Source organism: Phoca vitulina, unplaced genomic scaffold (genome assembly GCF_004348235.1).
Source record: "Phoca vitulina isolate PV1807 unplaced genomic scaffold, GSC_HSeal_1.0 scaffold121, whole genome shotgun sequence".
Classification (NCBI taxonomy): Eukaryota; Metazoa; Chordata; class Mammalia; order Carnivora; family Phocidae; genus Phoca; species Phoca vitulina.
The window spans coordinates 87,758-111,023 of NW_022589824.1; the positions used below are offsets into that span (position 1 = coordinate 87,758).

At 63.9% G+C, this 23,266-nt stretch overlaps 2 protein-coding genes across 2 annotated transcripts; both read left to right on the forward strand.

The window, feature by feature from the left end:
* The first annotated feature begins 1,867 nt into the window (after positions 1 to 1,867).
* On the forward strand, positions 1,868 to 4,829 carry LCN12 (lipocalin 12). Its single transcript, XM_032398857.1, has 5 exons — positions 1,868 to 1,984; positions 2,388 to 2,524; positions 4,133 to 4,212; positions 4,314 to 4,418; positions 4,555 to 4,829. Exons 1-5 carry the CDS (start codon positions 1,868 to 1,870, stop codon positions 4,827 to 4,829), a joined length of 714 nt encoding a protein of 237 aa, XP_032254748.1.
* Positions 4,830 to 19,836: 15,007 nt separating this feature from the next.
* On the forward strand, positions 19,837 to 23,182 carry PTGDS (prostaglandin D2 synthase). The gene is made up of 7 exons (XM_032398873.1): positions 19,837 to 20,035; positions 20,790 to 20,929; positions 21,033 to 21,109; positions 21,766 to 21,882; positions 22,016 to 22,117; positions 22,728 to 22,753; positions 23,033 to 23,182. Exons 1-6 carry the CDS (start codon positions 19,922 to 19,924, stop codon positions 22,751 to 22,753), a joined length of 576 nt encoding a protein of 191 aa, XP_032254764.1. The 5' UTR covers positions 19,837 to 19,921; the 3' UTR covers positions 23,033 to 23,182.
* The last annotated feature ends 84 nt before the right edge of the window (positions 23,183 to 23,266 follow it).

The window sequence follows — 23,266 nt, forward strand, 5'->3', positions numbered from 1 at the left end:
TAGGGGGCGCCAGAGTCACTAAGCGCCGCCAGAGGCGCCCGGAGCTGCGTCCCCGCCTAGGTCAGGAGGGGGTGGTGTCCGTGCTCTGCCCCGCCCCCGTCTCCCCAGAGCGCAGGCGCACAGGGGGCCGCTTTCCGTTTTTGAGGGGTCGGGATCAGCAGGGGCAGGTTGCAGGGGCAGGGGGAGGCCCGGCGTTCGCAGCGTCTGCGGTCGGAACTGCCACCGCAGCTTCTGGTGGAGAGTGATGGCTCCTCTGGGAGGTTCAGGGAAACAAACGGCTATCTGCAACCTCTCTTCTTGTGGGGGCCAGAGTGCGCTGAAGTAGTAGGGCCTACCGAGCGGCGGGCACCGCGAGCTCAAGGGGTCGGGGCGCTGCCCTGCGGCCTCGGTTCTCGGGGAGATGCTGGTGGCCCTCCCGACCCCGGACCCTCCCCTGTCCTGGGGCCTGCAGCCCCCCAGAGAGGCCTCGATGGTCCACCTGGCAATGGGAAACGCTCCCGGAGGCGGAAGGACCAGGGCCCATGCCCTTCCGCGCAGAGTGAGGGCTGGGACGGAGCCAAGCCCTGAAGCTCCTTGTCGGGGGACGGGTGCTTTCTGAGTGTCCCGGTTAGGGCCCCTCCTCAGGACAGGTTGCTGGAGGCCAGGGTGGGGAAGGGAAGGAGGTGGCCCAGGATATGGAGACCTGGGGGGAGGGAAGGGGGACCCCGTGCAGTGGGCGGGGGGGGGGGATGACCCAGGACATGGGGACCTGGGTAGGGGCAGGAGGTGGCCCAGGGCAGGCGGACCTGGATGTGAGGAAGAGGTGGCTCAGGACACAGGGGGACCCAGGTGGGGAAGGAGGTGGCCTGGGACATGGGGACCCAGGTGGGGCAGGAGGTGGCCCGGGACATGGGGACCCAGGTGGGGAAGGAGGTGGCCGGGACAGGGGGCTCACAGGTCAGGTACATATCCTTCCAGGATGTCTCCTAGAGCCCAGCACCTACGCATTTGACTACCAGGCCGTTTCTCGGGGGGTGGCCGGGTGGGCTACATGCCCAGAGCCCGAGCCCTCCTGTCCCCAGGCCCAGTGTGTGGGTGCCCCACCCCCACTAGGCTGGGCTGCCTGCCCCCTGCCCTCCCTCTGGCAAAGGGGCCCCTGCAATCACCCCTCAGTCATTCTGGTCTGGGTGCTCTGGCTGCCTGCCCCACCACCCCCTTGTCTGGCCTCACTCTGACTGGCCGCGACCCCTGCACCTTCGTGACGATAGGGCCCCTTGGCCTTGTTCTTGCTCCACGCTTTGGGTTTAGGGACGTGTGGAACAGTGCGGGGGTGGCGGGCCTGGGCTTTGCACTCGGTGTTCTGCAAGAACACTGTGCCCCTGACCTTCGGGACTAAGAAAAGGTTAAGCTCCCTGTGTGGGATGGAACATTCTGTCTTCCACCTGGTGGCAGGAAAGCTACCGAGGTAGGGCTCGGCCGGGGAGACACCTCAGGCCCCTGGCCACCGCCACTGGCATGGGGCACTGGGAAGGGGTCCCAAAGAGGGGTGGAGCTGGGGGTCTCAGGACTCAGGAAGCAAGGTGCAGAGACATCCCTGGGAGCTAGTGGGCCCAGCAAGCACCCCCAGCCCCTCCATTTTCTGCCCGTCTCCCTTCCTGGGATGGGACCCAGATGCCCCCATCTTTGGTGGGCAGGATGTCAAGAGGGCCCTGCCCCTGCCCAGTCCACCTCCAAGCCCTCCTCCGGGCCCACCTCTTCTGCCAGTTCTGAGGAGGAAGGTGAAAGGGGCACACCCCTGGGGAGGGGCACCTGCAGGTGGGCCCATAAAGCAGGGAGTATCTGAGTCAGCAGTGACATGGCCACTTGTTTTCTGTCCGTCCCTACTGGGATGGGGCCTTGCTGTGCCCTGTGGGTGGTGCTCACCCTGCTAAAGGGCCTGAAGGGCCAGACCCCAAACACCCCGCCAGGCATTACCTCCGTGTTACAGAGCTTCCAAGAAGACCAGGTCTGGGGGCTTGGAGGGCGGGGGAGAAAGTCAGCCAGGGTCCAAGTGCAGGGAGAAAGGAGGGCCAAGGTGGCCGGGGGGAGGCACCACCCAGGGAGCCCAGCCTGGCCAGCCTGGTCTCAGATCCCCCCAGAGAGAGAGTCCTGACGTCCATCAGAAAAGGACTCTGGACAGGCCGTCCTGGGTCAGCAGTAACCCCTGCCAGTCCCCGTGCGGTGGGAACATCTCTGTCAACTGAAGCTCACAAAGGCCAGCCACTGGGCAAGGTCACCCTGGCCCTGCCAGGCCCAGGGCAGCCCCCCGGCTCCTGCCAGCGTCATCGGTGCAGGCTCAGGCTGGGAGCCACTGCCTGGTGAGGGCCCTTGGGGCTGTCCTGGGCTCTGCCTACCTCGGGTTCCCACAGTTCCAGGGGGAATGGTTTGTTGTCGGCTTAGCGGGCAGCACCCACAGGAAGACGGACAGGTTCCTGTTGAACCCATTCATTGCAACGTTCGAGCAAAATGAAAACAGTCGCCTTGAAGTGTCATATGCCATGACCCGGTGAGTGAGGATCCCTGGCCTGTACCCCTAGAAGCTAATGGCTTCATGGCTCAGGTCCAGCACGGGCCCCAGTGCCCCGGTTCTCCCAGGGCCCTCCTCCTAATTCAAAGTTCAGCACAGGCTGCTGGTGACCTAAGCCAGCTCTGGGGGCACACACAAAAGAGGGGCACATACTGGATCACAGACTCAGAAGAGCCTTGGGGGCTTATGGATTTCAGGTACAGCTGGATCCAGGAGCTCAAACAGTGTGATCAGGGCCCCATCACCCCTTCCCTCTCCCTCTCTCATCTCTGTCTGCCCCAGACCTCTGTTCCAGGAAGTTCTCACTTCGCAGGGATAAAACATTAGCCTAGGCTGATGTCCTTCTCAGGGTTCCAATTCCAGAAAAGAGAGAGCATCCTGGTCAGCCTGGCAATGGCCTCTGACCGGGTTTCCTTGAGTCACATGATCCTCCTGGACCCGTTGCTGCATCCAGGGTGACAGGTGCTCTGGTTGGTCCGCCTGGATGGGAAGAAGTCGGGAGTCTTGATGGCTAACCCCCTGGAATGAGGTGAGGGTGGTGCCGTCCCCCCTTTGGGGGACACCGATGCCATGAGGGCTTCTTTACCCTTACCACGTCTCCAGCAGGCCTGGAGCCTTCCTTGCCCCCCTGCCTGGCTGTGGGGGAGAGAGGGCCTGGAAACCTCTGGTTAGGACTCTTTGGCTCCAGGTAATATAAAATAGGGACCTTAAGCAAGGTGGGTTTGTCATGCCGACCAGGAGTAGATCCTAGAAGCTGAGAGCCTCCCCCTGAGGGTCTCCATTGGCCCTTGCCCCAGCCTCAGCGAGCACCATCAAAGCCACCTGCATGGGTTCAGCCACCCCAGAACCCGCCTTTGGAGTGTCTCAGATTCCTGGGAGCATCTGACTGGCCTGGCTCCGGCTGGAGGTTGATTAATGGGGGGAGTGGGGGACAGAGAACCCAGTGCCAATGCAGCTGGACCAAGAAGCCTTCTGGGCGGCCTCACCTCTCCCCCACCTGCAGGCCAGACTGCACTTGGTTGCTTCCCAAAACAAGGACACCCACCTGGAGAGGCCGCTGCACTGTGGGAGGGCTCCCTGGGGCCTGAGCCGGGGGGGGGCTTCCAGGCCCGGCCCAGCAGCAGCCGCCCACGGCCCCACTTGTCCCCATCTGGCCTGGCTCAGCGAAGTCCAGGGCTGCTGGCTGGGGGCACCGGCCACCATGCCCAGCTGGGCCCACTCAAGACTCCCAGAGGGGACCCTGTGGCCAGAAACGCCTGTTTCTCAGCATCGCACATACACACACTTCGGAGGTCCAATCCAGGCGACGAGGAGCAGCCAGGGGGTGGGCTGGCCAGGGGCTTCAAGGGGATGCGCGCAGACGGGGGAGGGCTCCTGCCTCGTTCCTCCAGGAGGGACACCGCTCCCGGGGGAGGGCAGCAAAGCCTCCCGCGTGCTGGGCCTGCCCCTGGCTTCTGACAGACGCCTCCTCCGAACAAACAGCTGAATTCTCTCTCTCTCGGGGCGGGGGGCACTTCGGGGCCAGCCCCTGAGACAGAGAAGGAAACCCGAGGTCTGGCCAGGTTCCAGAACCTTTCTCTCCCGCAGGGGCCACCGCTGTGTCACCTGGTCTTACGTGCTGGTTCCGGCGGCGCAGCCTGGGAGATTCTGGGTGGACAGCAGAGAGGGTGAGAGGGTGACCGGCGGGAGGCAGGGGGGCAGCCTGCGGAGGGCGCCGGGGGGGAGCACCCCTCACGCTGCGGCGGTACCACCCCTGTGTCCGGGGCAGAGCCCGAGGAGGTCCAGGTGTACGACACGGACTACAGCGTGTTCGCGCTGATGCTCTTCCGAAGACAGTCAGGTGGCCGGAGTATCCTCAGGGTCAACCTGCTATGTGAGTCCCCGGCCCAGTGGCCACGGTCGAGCTGCTGGGAGCAGGAGGGGGAGGGAGGGCAGGGTGCCCAGCACTGCCCAGCACTGCCCACTCACCCTCCGTGGCTAAGGGCCGTGCTGTGTTCATTGGGCCCCAGGCAGGATGTGGATGATCCAGACCCAGGTGCTGGACAAATTTGTCTGCCTGGTCAGAGCTCTGGGCCTGTCGGATAACAACATCGTCTTCCCAGACCTGACAGGTAACGGGCCCCCAGGCCGTGGCAGGGGCCTGCACCCAGCATGGGGCCCGCCCATGGGCCTCGAAAGCCCTATGGGAGCCCGCAGGGGAACGTGGCCTGCATGCAGGGTCTACCTGTGGGGTCCTGGCAACCCCACAGGGTTCAGCCTGAGCCCGAAGGGTGGATCCTCATAACTCCTTGGTCTCTGCCCCCACCCGGGCCCCCCCCCCCCCCCCCCGTCCTGGGCCACCTCCTGCCCCCACCCAGGTCCCCCCCCGTCCTGGGCCACCTCCTCTCATTCCAGGTGCATTTCCCATGTCTGGCTCTTCACACGTGTATGACCACGTGTACACATGGTGGTGTCCATAAACCATGTGCACACGTGCGGACACGCAGCGCTCGTGCGGGCACACGCCCCCGCTTACACAGCCGTGCGTGCACATGTGTGCACCCAGGGAGAAGTGCGTGTGCACAGCGTTCACAAGCACGAGCACAGGAGTGCTCGGCTGCACATGTGCACGGAGTCTGGGGGCCGGGGTGGGGGCAGGGCAGCGCCCTGGAGGGCGTGTCCCTCAGTCCCCGGCTGGCCTCCCGGGCCCCAGCACCGTCCCCGCCCACTACACCTCACTGCAGGCCCCCTTCCTCCCTCCATCCCCTATTCCTCTCCCCTCCCTGGAGCTCTCATGCCTCTGGCCTCCTCCCCGGCTCTATCCCCATTCTCTGCTCTGGCCTCCATCTGAGACTCTGTCTCCCCCATCAGATCGGTCACCCCATCTGGGTACCTGCTGAAGGTGAACGCAGCTCCTCCCCAGCCAAGGCCTCTGCTCTCAGCATGGAATAAATCCTGTGTGGGATCCAGGAGTAGGAGCCATCATGACCTTGGGGTGGTAGGGGAGGCACGAAGTAGGGGAGGACCCTCTGCACACACTCATGCCCACCCCCAGCCCTGCAGGCCTGTGCTCACCCTCCGGCCTCCCGGGGTGTGTCTGTGAGTGTGTGTGGGGGTGTTTGCAGGTCCTTGTGGGTCCCAGGACAAGACCCCTCCCTCCTGCCCACTCAGCCCCCAGCTCCACGAGTTCACAGACCCCAGCTCCACCTCCCCACCCCCCAGAGCCCTGGAGCTGCCATGGGGGTGCAGCTGGGGCCCCAGAACAGGAGCAGGCCTAGATGCAGATGCCCAGCCTGGAGGGCAGGGTGGGGGGAGACAGGTTTGGCTTCCTGCCGTGTGGGGGGGTGGTGGGGGACAAGCTTCCGAGGCCTGACCCCCACTGGGTGTAGGGACTCTTCAGGTACAGAGAGCCACAACCTGGGATCCCAGCCGTCTGCATACCTCCTTGTGCAGGGCAACTGCCCTGCCCCAAACAGGACCCGTCTCCCCCCATCCTGGCCTCAGGGATCTCCAAGCCCAGGGCCTGCCGGGAAGCTGGCCCCACCAGAGATCAAAGAACATCTAGAGAGATCTCTTGCTGTGTGCCAGATTGCATTTCTTTGGCCTGAGTGGACCCCCCCAATCTGGGCCTGTCCCTTCCTCAGGGCCCTGGGCACCCCAATCTGGGCCTGTTCCTCCCTCGGGGCCCTAGGCCCCCCCAATCTGGGCCTGTTCCTCCCTCGGGGCCCTGGGCACCCCAATCTGGGCCTGTCCCTCCCTCGGGGCCCTGGGCCCCCCTAGTCTGGGCCTGTTCCTCCCTCGGGGCAGGGTCAGCAGAAGGGGATGAAAGCAGGTGGGCTGTCCATGGCTTGGGGGAGCCATTTGTCCCTCTGGCACTCACCTGGCCTGTCAGCTTCAGCCCTGGGTGGTGGGAGGGGCCCTTCCCCAAAGACTCCCCATGGCCTGGGTCATGCATTCCTCCCAGCCTTGCCCACCAAAGTCACACAAAGCCCTGTACTGTGACAGTGACATCGATGGGCCGCCTCAGGCTTCCCCTGGTCCTGGGAGCACAAAGCTGCATCCCGGGAGAGCCTTCCAGGCCGCAGATGGTGGTGAGCTGCATCTACCCGGGGCCGCGGAGATCTGGGGATCTGGGGATCAGGTAGCGAGCTGCCCTAGCGCCCTGGTGGAGAGGCTCCTTTGGCCCTTCTCCAGCCATAGCCCTTCCCGCCGGTGTCCCTTGTCACGGCGCACCTTCACTGGCCCCACGGGGCAGGTGCTCCACCCGAGCCCAGCTGCATGCAGAGAGCTGGCCAAGGATGGCTGGGGCGGGCTGGGCCGGGGCCTCAGGCCCTGAGGGGATGGAGCCAGGGCTGGGCAGAGAGGAACAGGCCGGGAAACTGAGCCCCCTGCACGTGACCCTAGCCTCCACTTCCACGAAAGGACAGAAGCTGCCTTGTTTGCTAGTCTAAAGGGCAGGTCATGATTTTGAGCGACTCAGGACCTCCGGGAATTCTCTCGGCCCTGCCTGGGGACCTGGGTCCCTGGGGTGTCCCCATTCCTCAGTGACACGCAGGACTCAGGACCCTGGAGGATGCCCGCGACCACCCCCGGCCCTTGTCCCGGCCCTGTCCCCCTCCTGAGGGGCTGTGGGTCCCAGCAGGCCCCGCGGCCGGACATAGCTCTCTGCAGGGTCAGTGCCACTGCCCGGCTCAGTGTTGCTGCAGCTGCCCACTGGCTGGCGGCCCAGGATACCCCTTGACGCCTCCCCGGCCCCCCGCAGCTTCTCCCTGAGCCTGGTGAGAGCAGGTGTGCCGTCCGTCTGGACGTCCGTCCCCATGCTCCGGGCGGCATAGTTACTGGCCTGTCCCTAGGAATGGTCAGTGCCGCAGGAACCTCCCCGTTCGGGCCTAGACAAGCAGAAACCCTATAAAACGGAAAAGGCTTGGACCCTGGAGCCAAGGGCACAAGTGGGTCCAGCTGAGCCTTGGACATTCTCCAGCTGCCCCGGGTCCCCTGCCTCCTCGGGTCCCCGGGCAGGTCCTGCGTGGCTCAGGCACCTGATGTCAGAAGACCACCTCCAAGGTCGTGCCCCTGCTGGTGTCCCAACCCTCCTGGAGGCTCAGTCTGCCATTTCTCTCACCCAGGCCCCCCTGCAGGTCAGGGAGGGCCACAGCCCTGTGACAGGCAGGGTAGGCGTGGGTGAGGGCCATGGATTGTTCCTCCGTCCCCCGAGGCAGGATTCTAACCCAGTTCGTCGGGGCCGGGTGGACATCCTTGAGTCCAGCCTGAGCCGTGGCTGTGGTGTTTGAGGGGACACCCTGTCCGGGACCTCGTGGGCCAGCATCGCTCTGTTTGCAACCCAGCTGCTGTGGTGCTGTGGAGGGCAGCAAGATGGACAGGACAGGACTGTGTCTGGGTGGACTGAGAAACCAGCCTGCTGCAGGGGAGCCCTCCCCAGCCTCTGGGGGTCCATTCCAGGGAGAGTGGCCCCCTGGGAGGGATGGCCGGCAAGGCCAAGGGACCTTTGGGGCCCCATGTCTGCACCTGAGTCGGCTGGGGGCTTGACCGTGTGTGGTGGGGACGAGCCAGGGCAGCAGGGGCAGGAGGGACAGCTGGAGAGCTCCAGGATAGAGCAGCTGTGGGCTCAGGCCACCGTGGGACCAGCCTGGGCACGGGAGAGGCCGGGCGCCCGCGGGGCCACCAGAGGTGAGCTGGGTCCCTTTGTCTGACGACAGGTGCTCTTGCCCCACCTGTTGGACTAATTTCTTTATTACATCATTTTCTCTCCTTATTAACTTGTAAATATTACTTTGCTGAGTTTTTTAAAACATCTTTAAAGGGGCGCCTGGGTGGCTCAGTCGTTAAGCGTCTGCCTTCGGCTCAGGTCATGATCCCAGCGTCCTGGGATCGAGTCCCGCATCGGGCTCCATGCTCGGTGGGAAGCCTGCTTCTCCCTCTGCCACTCCCCCTGCTTGTGTTCCCTCTCTCGCTGTGTCTCTCTGTCACATAAATAAATAAAACGTCTTTAAGGAACCACTTCTGTGGCATGAAGCACGTTCACACTGCTGTGCACCTGTCCCCCCCGTCCATGCCCAGAACGTGGTCGTCTTCCCAGGCTAGACTCCGTCCCGTTAAACCCCGTTCCCAGCCCCCACCCCCTGAGTTTCCGGCCTCCTGAGAGTTTCCACTCATACAGAATTGGTCTTTCTGTGCCGGGCTGATCTCACTCAGTACCACGTCCTCCAGCTTCATCCACGTTGTAGCAGGTGTCGCGATTCCTTTCTTTTTAAGGCTGAGTAATGTTCCATGGTGTGGACGGACCATGTCTTGTTTATCCATTCACCTGTCAGTAGACGCTGGGGCTGCTTCCACCCCTTGGCTATTGTGAATAATGCTGTGAACATGAGTGTTCAGATCTCTCTTCAAGACCTTTTTTTTTTAGAGAGGGGAGAGGGACAGAGGCAGAGGGAGAGGGAGAATCTCAAGCAGACTCCACGCTCAGCACAGAGCCCGACACGGGGCTCCGTCTCACGACCCTGAGATCATGACCTGAGCCAAAATCCAGAGTCGGACACTTAACCGACTGAGCCACCCAGATGCCCCTCAAACCTTGCTTTCTTAACTTTGTACTGTTCTTTTTGTGTTAGCCTGGAGGTTACAAGGTCATCCTTGAGTTATTAATGTCGAATATAAATAAGCATGTTCACCATCTTCTGGGCAATGTAATTATTTACAACACTTTAGTTCTCATTTATACCCTCTGAGATTTTTTTTAAAGATTTTATTTATTCATTTGCCAGAGAGAGAGAGCACAAGCAGGGGGAGTGGGAGAGGGAGAAGCAGACTCCCCGCTGAGCCGGGAGCCCGACGTGGGACTTGATCCCAGGACCCCGGGATCCTGACCTGAGCCGAAGGTAGACGCTTAACCCACTGAGCCACCCAGACGTCCCTTATGCCCTCTGAGATTTTGTTCTATTTTTGTCATGTATTTTAATTCTAACTATGTCTTACACCCTGCAAGACGTATTGAGGGTGACCAAGGCCGCGGTCCCCAGGGCCTTTGCTCTGCTCTGTCATCCCTCCTTCACTGTCCGGCTCCCATCAGCAGCGTTTTCCTTCTGGCTGAAGGCGTCCTTTCATATCTTTGTTTAATTGCAGATCCATTGGTGATTAATTCTTTTGGGTTTCATTTGTCTGGAAAGTCCTTATTTAGTCTTTATTTCTAAAATATGAACTTAGGGGGCGCCTGGGTGGCTCATTCGGTGAAGTGTCTGCCTTCAGCTCAGGTCGTGGTCTCGGGGTCCTGGGATTGAGTCCCGTGTCGGGCTCCCTGCTCAGCGGGGAGTCTGCTTCTCCCTCTGTTCCTCCCCCTCAGTGTGTACTCTCTCTCCCAAATAAATAATCTTTAAAAAAATAAAAATAAAATATGAGCTTAGATTTGACATGCACTAAAATGGACACAATTTCATTGCCTGCTTTGATGAGTTGGGATAAATGTAGACACCTGTGTAAACACAACTCAATCCAGATGCAGAACATTCCATCATCCCAGAGAGCTCACTGGTGACCATTCACAACTGGTCCTCACCACCCTCTGCCCCGGCAGCCACAGATGGAATTCCATCTCCGTGGAGGAGTTTGGCCTGATTTGGGATTGCCCAGCATGTAGCCTCTGTCTCTCACACAGGCCCGGGGCCACCCCGCCCCAGGTCACTCTCAGGTCAAGGGACAACTGCATCCACTTTTTTTTTTTTTAGTAGGCTCAGCACAGAGCGCAACATGGGGCTTGAACTCACAACCCCGAGATCAAGACCTGAGCTGAGATCAAAGTCAGACACTCAGCTGACTGAGCCAGCCAGGCGCCCCCATTCACTCCTTGGCCCACACTGCCCCACTGCAGGTAAAGCCTCCAGCCTGGAGTGGTTCTGACAGAACAGAGAGAATACGTCACCAAGAGATGCTCCATAAAGGGGGCTCCTGGGTGGCTCAGTTGGTCAAGTGCCGACTCTTGGATTCAGCTCGGGTCATGATCCCAGGGTCGTGGAATCGTGGAATCGAGCCTTGCATCAGACTCCCTGCTCAGCGGGGAGTCTGCTTCTCCTCTGTTCCTCCCCCACAGCTTGTGCTCTCTTTCTCTCTCTTCTCAAATGAATAAATAAAATCTTAAAAAAAAAAAAAAAAGATGTTCCATAAAGAAAACCCTAAAGGAAGTGCTTCAAGAGAGAATAAAGTGTTCCAGGTCCGAGGCCTGAGTTCCAGTGGGATCCAAGAGCACAGAAGGCAGTAAGCAGGTGGATCATTTGAAACTCAATCTTGGCCACATAAAACAACAGCAATAATGTTTAGGGGGTTAAATGTATGAATTCTAAAACGTGACGAAAATGGCATTGTTTGGAAGGAGGGAAAGGTATCTCTGTGACTTTGTCAAATTAAAGCTGTGCACTGTGATGTTGGCCGTAACCACGAAAGAATATATATGTACATATACACACACACAGACGCACACACGCACACACACGCACACACAGAGATGCACACGCACACACACGCACGCGTACACGCACACACACGTGCACACACGCACACACAGATGCACACGCACACACACGCACGCGCACACACACGCACACACAGAGATGCACACACGCACGCGCACACGCGCACACACATGCACACACAGGCGTACACACACGCGCACACGCAGGTGCATGCTCCATCACTCTGTTCTGAAGCACACTGTCTCTTGTGTTTCCTCCGAAAGTTCTCCCTGTGGGACCCATGGCCTGTGTCAGGCAGGAATGCTCTGGCAGAAAGCTATTTTGTTTTGAAGGAAGTTATTTTATTTCTTGGGTTTGTGTGGATTAACTGGGAGTTGGGTTTTTTCCACCCTATCAGTTGCTGGCCCTCTGAGACCCTGGACAGCAGATGTCCCTGGAGCATCTGTGCATGTCAGCAGGGTCCCCTGGCTCTGTCCCCACTGGGGAGGGCCATGAGCTGCTCCTGGGGCTGGTGGCTGGGAAGCTGGCGGGAGGCCTGGGTCCCTGGAAGTAGACTCCACTCTTCGGGTTCGGGGCAGGGGGTACGACGGCCCTGTCTCTTGTCTCTTCCACACATACAGCTTCCCCTGCATCTCTGGGGCCTGCTTTGGGCCTCACCTCCCAGAAAGCCCTCAGGGGCTGAGGGGCACCTCACGAATGGGACCCTCGGGCATGGCGTCCACCACTCGCAGGGCCCCACTGGCCTGGCCTGGCCCTTCCTCCAGGTGCAAGGAGCTGCCCCCGCCCTGGGGCCAAGGGCGCCCAAGAGGGCCCTGACTAAAGCCATCTGGGGATGGCCAAGTCTGTGCCCACTCAGGGCTGCAGCAGAGCTGAGCTGGAGGGAGGGGGGGAAAGAGGCCAGGACAGAGTGTGGGCAGTGTGGGCACAGGAACGGGAGGGGAGGATGCAGCCCTTTCCCTTACCCCCGGGGTGCTGGTTTGCAGATTAAGATGCTCAGAGCCCTGACCCCTGGCAGACCTGTTTACTTCTGGGGATGGGGAGGGGGCCACAGTGAGGAAGGGGCACAGAACCCCCACACCAAGTAGAGGCTGGGGATTGAGCCCAGGAGAAGGGAAGGAAGGACACTGTCTTGGCAAAGATGAAGGTCTCCCTCCACCTGGGCTCGGAGAGACGCCAACCCCCAACAGCCGCTGCGGCTGTCCTCACATGGAGACCATGACCTTGAAGCCATGGTCTGCGTTCAGCTCCTAAGCGCTGGAAGGACACCGTGACTTTCCCGTTTGCCTTCCCCTGGGTACTACCCACCAGGCCTAAACCACAGGGCGCTGGGGATGGACAGAGCCCACCCTGCCCTGGGGGGCCCAGGCCGAGAAGCCCCTGCCCCACCCCTGCCCGGGTCCCCCCCACCCCATCCTTCTCCAAGTCTGGCTGCTGTGGGAGACAGTTCAAGGGCTTTGTCACAAGCCTGTGTCTGGGCCTTCAGAGCCTCAGCCCCACCCGCAGGGCACCCATCCCCGAGCCTGTGGAGGCACGTGAGGCTGCCACCTTGCAGAACCCTACTCATGAGCCACTCAACAGCTGACCACCCAGCAAGGGGTGATCACCCCTTGCCAAATCAAGGGAGAAGCCCAATGACCCAGCCCCTCACCTCCTGCCAGAGCTCTTCCCCCGCGTCTGACCAGGCTCGGGCAGGATGACTGCCCTACACACACCCCCGGGGTGTCCACACTGCTTCTTCCCGAATCCTTCCAGCCAGAAACCCCAACAGTCAGTGGCCCTACCAAGCGCAGCCCTGCCTGATGCCCAGGGGACCTTGGGGCTGAGGGGCCCAGCTGTGGCTGAGCTGGACAGAGCCCCCACCCAGATCTCAGCCATGCAAACCCAGGCCCACTTGGGGTCCCGGGCCCATCTGGGCAGTGCGGCCCTATTCCCGCTCACCTCCCAGTCTCACCCCTCCCAACCCATCCCCACCCCTCTTCTGGCCCGGGCTCATCTGGGGCTGACCCTCCCTCCCCCATGGCCAGGTGAAGTCCCAGGCACGGCTGTCCCGCTTGCTCTGGGACGTCTGGGCTCTGTGACCAGCGTTCCCACACAGGAAAGGACAAGCCTCTGTCTGGGAGTGGGCACAGCCTGCATCCTGCTAGTCCAGAAGCCCGATTCCAGGCCATGACATCTGTGACCTCCCTCGGCCTCTGACCCCAGGGACCAGCCTCCCCTGGGCCCCACCATGGCTCCAGTCGCCCCTTCCCTGTCCTGATTCTGGCACCATCTGTGACCTCAGCTCTCCTGGCTCCTGGCCGGGTGCACAGCCACCCCTGGGGCCCCGCCCCGTGCCGGCAAAACCCCGCTGCCTCCTTCCCACCTCACACTCCCTTCCCACGGCCGCTCAGCCAAGAAAGCGGGCATTCCTCCTGACCCCCCGGCCCCTGCAGACCCACTAACCGGCCCTCTCTAACCCTGGGGGCGGGGGGCCCCCCACTGTCCCGTCTCTTTACTGCTGGAGCAGACCCGACCTGGGTCTCCTGGGCCCACTGCCGTCCCTTCCCAGGTGCCCTCCACAATAGCCAGTCACAACCCCAGGCCCACCTCCGCCCAGGGTGGGAGCCCAGCTGGCCCGTGGACGGGCAAGGGTGCGCAGCCTCAAGATCTCCAGCAGGGACGAGCCAGAGGCCAGGGTGCACCCTTGGGGGGCAGGTGCATGGGAGGGGAGGAGGGGTCATCCCTAGCGACGGCCTGGCTAGGCCTCCGGGCTCGCGTGGTGCTGGGCTGTGGGTGACCCGGGGAAGGCGGCCGTGGGAGACAGTAGCCAGAGTGACTTCCAGGCTCCAGGACCAGTGGCTGTCAGACCAGGCAGCTCCTTTCCCTCCAGAGAGGCCTCCCACCACCCATCAAGGCCTCGTGGTGCCCTGTCCCCCGAGGCACATCTGTCCCCATACTCCTCCCCCATCAGAAATAAACACTCGGTGCCAGGAGGAGCCAGCATGACCGCCAGATGACCCATGGGGCGGGTGAGGGCTGCAGGCCAGGCTGCGGGTGGCTCCCAAAACACCCGGTTCTAGCCCCGGGCGGGAGCGGGATGTCCTCTCCTCTCACATAACCCTCCGGGGCCTTCACCCTGAGGGCTGGGCACTATCCTGGGCTCTCAGGACCGACAGAGCCACCTTCACACACGTCCCATCTTTGATGGCATCTAGCAGAGGCTAGCTGGGAGCCTGGGGCGCAGGGTCATGCAGTCACCCGGAGGGCTTCCTGGGGTGCCAAGATGGGGGCCTGTGACCAGGGTGCCCACTGTCCAGCCCCACGGGGCCCAGAGCCCCCCCCCAGCCCTGCTAGGTGCCCACCCTGTTGCCGGCCCTGCTCAGAGCTATGGCCCCCATCTCCTCGGAGTCACCTTGGGCCCCCAGGGAAAGGCAGGAGCACCCACCTCAGGGGCAGGCTTAGGCCAAGGACCAAGGACTCAGGGCCTAGGCCCCAGGGGCAGCCTTGCTTTCCTCTGCTGGGACCAGGAGATCCTGTAGACGCCTGGGCCAGCCTGACATGGCCAGGTCATAGAGCCAAGAAAACTTCCAGAATCAGGACACTCCACTAGGGCCCTGAATGAGCAAGCCTCTACCCAAAACTGTCCTTCTGGCTTCCGGGTCTTTGGGGAGAGGGACGCCCAGGTCAGCCGATGGTGACCCAGGAGGGCCCATCTGTTGATCTGCCTAAAGACCTCTCCCCCAGCCCTCAAACGGGTGACTGGATAGGCTCTAGCCCCCACCACCCACTGCCTGGCTGGAACCTTCCAGAAGCCATCTGCCCTGGTCACCCTGATGCTGAGTGTCACAGCTATGGGAGGCGGCGGGGCGTGTGGGAGCATGGTGGGGGCCGGGCCGCTCTCCTCAATGCCCCGACAGACCCCTTCCTGAGGCAGACCTGCTGCAGGCCCTCCACCCTTCCCGGGGCAGCCCCCAGCCCTGGGAGCTGCCCTTCAAGGTAAGGAGGCAGCGGGACTCAGGTGCTCCCACACGAGGCTGTCTCTGGATTTCTGCCCAGACCACGCAAGACTCACTTCCCACGGCTCCCCTGCATGGGTCCTGTCTCTGTCCTCTCTCTGCTGACACCTGGCAATCTGGTGGCTGTTTTTCCCAGCGGGGCCCTGGAGGTTGGGCAGGCCTAGGACTCAGGGAGGGGAGGGGCCTAGAGAGTTTCTGGCAGGGGGAGGAGCTCTGAGCTGGCCCTGCTGCACCTGCCTGGCGTTGTCAGGCTGCAGACCCGGCACCCCCACTCCCTCTTTGGGTCCCAGTGTCCCACTCAGGGGCATTAACCATGCTGCCCCCAACCCTCTGCTCCAGGTGGGTGCTGGCCCCTGGCCACCTGCCCAAGGAGGCCTTCTGTCCCAGTACGGCCCGGAGATGCGGCTGATCCGGGTCTGGGGAGGGCTCAGGGGAAGGGGATGAGGCCTTCAGGGATGTTCCAGAATATTTTGTCTAGCAGCTTCTCCTTGACCCAGGGCACCGCCTTTTCCCGACTTAAATCCTTTGGGGACCCACCAGCCAGTCTCCTCAACACCTTCCAAGGGAGGAGCATCTTGGGGTGAGGTGAGCCCCGGGGCAGGTGGCAGGGCCTGAGGGGGTGGGGTGGGGTCCAGTGGGGCTGCCCCTGCCCAGCAGCTCAGGGCCCCCTCAAAGCCCCTTCCCACACACTGGGGGGAGCTGATTGCCAAGCAGAAGGTGGGTGGGGCCCACAGGGCCCTGCGAGTCCCTTGTCTGAGGCTGGAGGACACTGTCATCTGCAGGCCAGTGAGAAGCCACCAGGCCCCTGGACAGCCTCAGCCCTGGAGAGCCATCCCCGGGGCACACTGCCGGCCCCCCAGCCCCGAGGTGGAGATCAAGCCTAGCCCTGGGCCCCAGGCTTGTATCTGACCGGGCAGGCTAGGGGCAGGGGAACGGCCCCGATGACCTCTCAAAGATGAGGCCCACTCCTGACATCCCCGCGGCCCAAGGCAACTGGCATCCAGAGCACCTTCCTGCCCCAGCCGTCCTCAGGCAGATGCCCATCGTCAGCCTCACGCCTGGGCTGCAGGGCCCGGGGGGTCTCAGCCTCGGCTCTGCATCCAGAGCTTTCTGGGTGCTGCGGTGGACCTGGAGGGGGGCCGGCCTGACCTAAGGTCCTGGCGTGGGGCTCCCGGGCGACCACCACCTGTGCCATGGGCTCAGAGTGGGCGCCCCGCCCTCACGGGTCAGCCAGCCCCACCCGTCCCTCTGAGAGCCGCGAAGCAGCACGTGGTCTGCCCGCGGGGTGGGGGGGCCAGGAGGGGCCTCATCACCGCCAGCATCCAGCACGGACGCACCCCCCCATCCCCCATCCCCACATCAGCTGAGCAGGGGCCCCGCGGCGGAGATGGCCCAGCTCAGAGCTGCTGACCACACAGGGCCCAGCTCAGAGCAGTGAATGGGGGGGGGGGGACACAGAGAGAGCAGGGGGAGTCCTGTGACTGCGGGAGGGAGGGAGGGAGGGAGGGACAGCTCCTGGACGCGCCCTCCCTCCTCCCCAGGCCTCTGTCCTGCACAGTGGAGGGGGTGGGGCAACAGCCAGACCCTACCTGGACCCCGCAACAGATGAGTCACCGCTCACCGCGCCTCCTCCTCTACCTGCCGGCCCAACAGATCCCGGAGCACCTATTTCCTGAGCCCCGAAATTGTGCCTCAGGCCCCCACCCACCCACCTCTGCTCAGGGTCCCGTTGAGGAAGGAATGAGTAAGGGCCTGTAGGGGCACCCCTTGGAGGGCCTGAGAGGGTCGGGAGCAGAGGGGAGGGAGGGACCCAGGGCCCTCTGCACAGATGGGGAAGCTGAGGCTCAGGAAGGCCGGCCACTATCCAGGATCACCCTGTCCCTGCCCAACCAGGTCACCCTGGTCAGAGGGAGCTGCTCCTACAGCCATTCGTGTGGCTGCCCCAGCAGGAGGTGTTGGGGGGCCTGGAGGGGCAGCATCCAGGCAGGCAGGGAGACCAGGCACTGGAAGACACCCCTCCAGGATTCCTGACCCCACCCACAGGGACCCAAGATAAGAGTGGCCACCCCGCCCAGACCCAGGGCCCTCCATTAGAAGGCCCAGTACTCCACAGCATTTATGGAAGGCCACCTGGGCCGTAGGGGCCCCGAGCAGCTGAGTCCCAAACCTCACCCACCACTGCAGCATCTTCCGTGCCCCGCTGCTGGCGGCCACCTGGGGGAGAAGGGACATGGGGACCATCTGGCCTTCTGCTGGCCAGTGGGGAAATGGAGGAGGAGGGACTCGGTCCCTGGCGCTGGGTCTGAGGGCCAGACACTGGGGTCCCCAGGAGCCACTCTGTCCTCAGGAAGACCTCGTTCCACCAGGATCTGTGGGACCCCCGGGGGTCCGGCGGCAAGTGCCCCTCCTGGCAGGTTAGCTCAGCCTGCCCAGACGAGAGCTGTTCAGGCCCATATCTCCAGGGTCCTGCCATCCCGGGTCTCCCCCCACAGTCTTGGTCCCACTGTCCTGGGTCACCTTACTGCCTTGCCCTGGGGTGTGCTCACCACTGGTAGAGGTGTCCTTGTCTCGGGGCGGCCTGGCCTGATAAGGGACCTGCAGCCCAGCCACTCAGAGAGCCTCAGGCCTCCCTAAAGCCAGAGGGCTGCCAGCCGGTGAATGGGCAGGAAGCCCAGTGCCCCCATGGAGGTGCAGCCGTGTCCCCCAGGCCTTCCTCCACAGTCCTCTTCCTGCCCCTGTCCCATCCTGAAAGGAACTCCCAGATCGATTCCTGGGCCAGGCTGGGCCTGGGGCAGCCCAGGGTCCGTGCAGGGTCCTGGCGTCAGCCCCCCCAACTCCTGCCTGTTCTAGTGGACTGTCATCCTATGGCCCATACGTGGATGGCACCGAGAAGCCAGGCTGACAGGAGGCCAGGGCGGAGGCTGGGGGTCTCAGGCCTGCCTCTGCCCCGTGCCCCACACCACCGCCCCCCTCCCCCACATCACTCCCCCCACACCCCCCGCCCCCTCCCCCGCACCATCGCCCCCCTCCCCTCCTTACTCCCACCTCCCTCTCAGGTGTCTCCTGTCTCTCTTTACCCCACCCCCTCACATTGGCCTCTGCCCGGGAAGCCAACAGCCCCCTGCCAGCCGGGGCCCCCGTGAAGAAGCAGGAGATCCTCCACGTGGCACCGTGCAGCCGGCAGCTCCCCCAGGCTGCCCTGCTGATGAAGCCCCACAGTGCTCCAGTCTGCGCTCCCCCACCCCCGGGCCACTGGGGAGGGGGCCTCACGTCCCTGGCCTGGATATCAGGGCTGCAGAGCAAAGGTGCCAGGGGAAGAAGGGGCAGGCTCCAGACCCGCGGGTGCCCAGCCCCTCCCAGCAGCCCACTCTCAACCCTTCCCACAGAACTGCCACACCTGTTTTTCCAGCATTTCTGAGATCCCAGCCTCAGAAGGGGAGACGGGGGCCAGTCCCAGCAGAATAGGTTCAGCCCACCTGCAATGACCCCACAGCAAGGGCCCAGCCAGGGCCCGGAAGCCCGGGGGCCGAGGTGCAGATGTCCCCTTGCCAGGGCCCCTGTGGACCTGGGACCGCCCTCCCGCCCTCACGAGGTGGGTGGCAATGCCCATGCTGGTCCCATTCAGGGAGCTGACCTGACCCTATGCCTCCCCCTTGATCACTTCTGAACAGCTTTGGAACAGGGGCCGTTCCAAAGCCAGAGGCCAGGGCTGCCAAGAATCCAGCTTCTGGGTGAAGCCCTGGGACAGGAGCCTGCACCCCCCAAATGGGCTAGGGCTGTGTCCGGAGACGGGCGGCCCCTGCCCCCCCACTGACCACAGCTAGAGCCCCGCTGTCTGCACCCCACATAGGAGCTCTCCCCTGCTTCATTTTCCCTCCCAGGCTCCTCGCCTCCCACAGGATAGCACACCTCTCCCGCTCACAGTGGTCAGAGCTGTGGACCCCACTCAGCCCTGAGCTGGGGCCCCGCCGGCCTGGGATGGCCTCGGGTTGAAGCAGAGGGACAGGTGACACCCGTGAGATCTGAACAGGGCCCAGGACCTCAGAGACAGCCCGTCCACCCAGGGAGGCCTCCGAAGGTGGGGGTATCCCTGAGTCCTGTGCTGGCAGGGAGACGCTGGGGCTGGGAGCAGTCCCCGTCTCAGTGTCTATACCAGGTGACAGCCTGAGTCCACATGGTGCTCCTGGGCCAGACTGCTGGGCAGGACCAGTGTAGCTGCAACCACACACAAAGGGTGGGCCTGTGCCTGAGGCGAGGGGGGCCCCAGGCTGAGAAGGGTACCCAGGGGGCCACCAGCCGGAGTCCCAGCAGCTGGCTGGGTGGGGAAGGTGTGCCCAGCACGCCTGGCCTTCGGGCCCGACTTCGGGGGCAGATCCGGTTACCTTGGTTATCTGGCCCAAGTCCGCCGTCACCATCCAGCCCGCTGGGCCTTTCAGGACCAAACTCGCGCAGTGCAAATCCCCTCCCAGGGTCACTGGGCTTGGAGAGAGAATGAGGGTAGGGCTTGTGTGAGGGGTTCCAGCCCCAGATAAGAAGTGACCAGGGGTCCCAGGCAAGGCACACGCTCCCTGTCCCCATCCAGGCTGCTGGGCTGCACCTGGGACTGGAGACGGGACCAGCCTCGCAGGAGCCTCTGCCCGGCCTCCGCCCTCACTCAGCCGCAGGTGGCAGGGCCCAGGCACCCAGTCAGAGCCTCTTACATAAGCAGCCCTGTGGGGGGCGAGGCTGCAGCTGGGCTCCTCCACTCTGTCCTCCCCCAGCATCACGAGCCTCCAGTGGGCTGTCCTTGGGCCCTGGGTGGAGGCCAAGCCAGGCCCATAAATAGGGGTCTCTCTAGTGGCCTCTACTCCCCCTGCCGGCCTCCCTCCCTCTGCCTGCACTGCTGGCATCCCGGCCCTGGTCACACACTCAGCTCCAGGACAATGACCGCTCTGCACGCGCTGTGGATGGGGCTGGTCCTGCTGGGGGTCCTGGGAGTCCTGCAGACGCAGGCCCAGGCCCCCGTCTCCCTGCAGCCCAACTTCCAACAGGACAAGGTGAGGGGCTCCCGGCCCGGTCCCCCAGGCGGCACAGGGCCCCGTCAGGGGAGGGGGGCGCTCTCTGGGGCCGAGTTGTCTTCCTGGGAAGAGGGGAGCTGAGCAGGAGGAGGCTGACCAGAACCACCCCCGTCCCTGGGCCTGCGGCAATTCGCCAACCAAGAGAGCAGAGCCACTGCTCCCGGAGCGGCAGGGAAGCACCTGCGTCCGTGAGGGCACACGCGGCACATGGGGACCCCCGGGCCGAACGCGTGCCTCCGCCATCCAAACACGGTCACCCCGCTAAGCTCACGACGCCCAGAGGAAAACAGGCACACGCTCCACACCTGGGTCCCAGGACACATGGTGCGCGAGCGCGCCGACGGGGATGGCCCACGGGGATGGCCCACGGGGATGGCCCCAGACACCCGAGTGCGCGCAGGGACGCGCCCCGCACACGCTCAGTCGGTCCTCCGGCCCGCGCGCCCCGCCCCGCGCCCCTTCCCGAGCGTCGCGGGCGCCCAGCGGCCGGCCCCGGGCAGCCGAGCCCGCCCCAACCCCTCTAGGGACGGCCCGGGCGCCCTCTGCCGCCCGCTCCCGCCACCGAACCAGCCGGGCCGGGGCGGAGGGGACTGCGCGCCGCGTGACCGCCCTCCGGGGCGCGGGGCGGGGCGCGGCTGGAGGCGGGGGGGGGGGGGGGGGGGGGGGGGGCGCTCCCCACCCGGGTCCGCCCGGGAGGGTCCTGGCCGACCCGGGCGGGGTCCGTTCGCCGCAGTTCCTGGGGCGCTGGTTCACCTCGGGCCTCGCCTCCAACTCGAGCTGGTTCCGGGAGAAGAAGAATGTGCTGTCCATGTGCATGTCCGTGGTGGCCCCGACCGCAGACGGAGGCCTCAACCTCACCTCCACCTTCCTCAGGTGGGACACCGGGCTTCTGGGGCCCAGAGCACCCCGCCCCATGACCACGGTCTAGGGACAGCCCCTGGCCTGACCCCTGACCCCTTCGGTGACCTGCCCACAGGAAAGAGCAGTGTGAGACGCGGACCCTGCTGCTGCGGCCGGCGGGAGCCCCCGGCTGCTACACCTACACCAGTCCCCGTGAGTGGGGCCCCCTCTAGGGACCCCTGGGCCCAGCCCTGGGCCAGGGAGACCCGCCTGCCCCAGCAGTACATGGGGTGGGCTGGTGGCCACTCCACCAGGGTCAGCTAGTCCATGGTTTGGCCTGGACCTGCCCCAGGCTCAGGTGTGGGGGGACCACGACCCCTCTCTTGGGCACTGGATCCCCTTTGGAGCTGAACTCCAAGCCCCTTCCTGCCCCCCCATAATGATATTTCCTCAGGCGGAGCACACATGGGCAGTCCCCCAGCCCCCCTCACTCCTCTCCACGGTTTTCCAGCCCAGGAGCAGGGCCAAGGGCCTCTTCACGCCCCAGCCCACCACTTACCCCCTTCCTTGGGGACGGCTTCCCACTGGGAAATCTTTCCTCTTCCTTTCGGCCGAGGGGTTTGTGGCTGCACCATGAGCCCCTGATGTCCTGATCCTGTGTGTCTGCTGCCCCCAGGACTTCTGGTGTGAGGAGCCCGGCCCCTGCTGCGCAGCAGGAAGCTGGGACAGCCGCCTGTCTCACTGGGGGAGGGCATCACCCCTGGCTCCTCCCGCAGCCGGCCCGGGGAGAGCGCACCCCTTCCCAGGCAGAGGTGGGCCGGAGGTCTAGGGCCAGGGTCCCCAACCGGGCTTCTCTCGCGGATTCCCAGACTGGGGCAGTACCCACGACGTGTGGGTGGCGGCGACCAACTACGACGAGTACGCGCTTCTCTACACTGCGGGCACCAGAGGCCTCGGCCAGGACTTCCACATGGCCACTCTCTACAGTACGCACCCGCACCAGGGACCCACAGTCTGGCCTGAGATGGGTGTCTCCCGGGGGGGCTCCCCAAGCTGCGGGCGTGGGGGCAGCAGAGACCTTCCCCAGCTGAGGCCAGCAGCTTCTCCCTCTTGCCCCAGGCCGCACCCAGACCCCGAGCGCCGACATCAGGGAGAAATTCAGCACCTTCGCCAAGACCCGGGGCTTCACGGAGGATGCAGTTGTCTTCCTGCCACAGACCGGTGAGGGGTGCTGCTGACAGGGAGGGGACTAAGGTCGGATTTGGGGCGGACAGTGTCCTGATTCAGGGGAGGCTGCGGCGTGCGGTGCATCCGGCCAGACCGCCCACTGACCACTGACCAGCACACTGTGGCCTCCGGGGTGGGGGGCAGTCTGTCCTCACCCAGAGACCTTGGCCTGCAGCCCCTGGCCGGGGCACAGGAAGGTACTCCTTCTGCAGGAACAGCCGCCCCCCGCCTCCCCAGTTTCACCAAGCAGCCGGTGTTCCAGGCCCTTGATGAGCCCTCAGGACACAGGGTCCCCAGCCTGGGGGGGGGCAGGCACTAGAAACAGACCCAGCGGGGTGGGGGTGGGGTGCTGCAGGAACACACGAGGGCTCGGGGCCCGGGGCTTCCCTGAGGCAGGCAGCCTGCTCCGGGCCCAGGTGGGGACAGAACCCCCTCTTTGTTTGGAGGAGGGGAGAGAGTGACGGAGTGTGATGGACTCAGCAGTTTTGGGGGGCTCAGCGTGACCAGCTCTCCAGGGCTGTCGGGAGGGGGCAGGCAGCCCCGGTGGGGAAAGTGGCCCCAGCCTGGGGCGCTGACCACGGTCCCCGGGTGTCTTTCTTGGCAGATAAATGCATGGAGGAGCGCAAGTAGGTGAGTGTTGTGGGCTGTGGGCTGGCTTCACCTGGCAGTCCCCCCTCACACCTGCTAACACTACCCCACCATGCAAGGGTGGTCCCAGGCACACGGGGGTTGTCCAAGGGAGAGGGGCTCCACTGGGGTTCGCAAGATTCCTGGGGGTAAGAGGAGCTGGAGGCTGGGATAGGAACCCGTGGGGTCGATGGGAAGGGAGGGTCCGGAGGCGCTCGCTCCCCTGTGGCTGGGAGGGGCCGTGTTGCCTGCCCCACCCACTGGTCCCGCTCTCTCTGCCAGGAGACCCCGGCCCGCAGGACCTGGCCATCCTGCCCTGCTCTGCTCTTCCCTCCAAGACCCCCAAGGCCCCAGCCCTGGCTCCTCCCTGACCCCACCTCTGCGCCCTCTGGCTTTCTCCTGGCTCTGAGAATAAACTCCGGAAGCAAATCAGCCGTCCAGCTCCTGCCCGTCTGTCCTGTCGTCCTCGCTGCCCATGGCCTGGCTCTGGCCTGCTCCCTGGGGACCTGACCACAC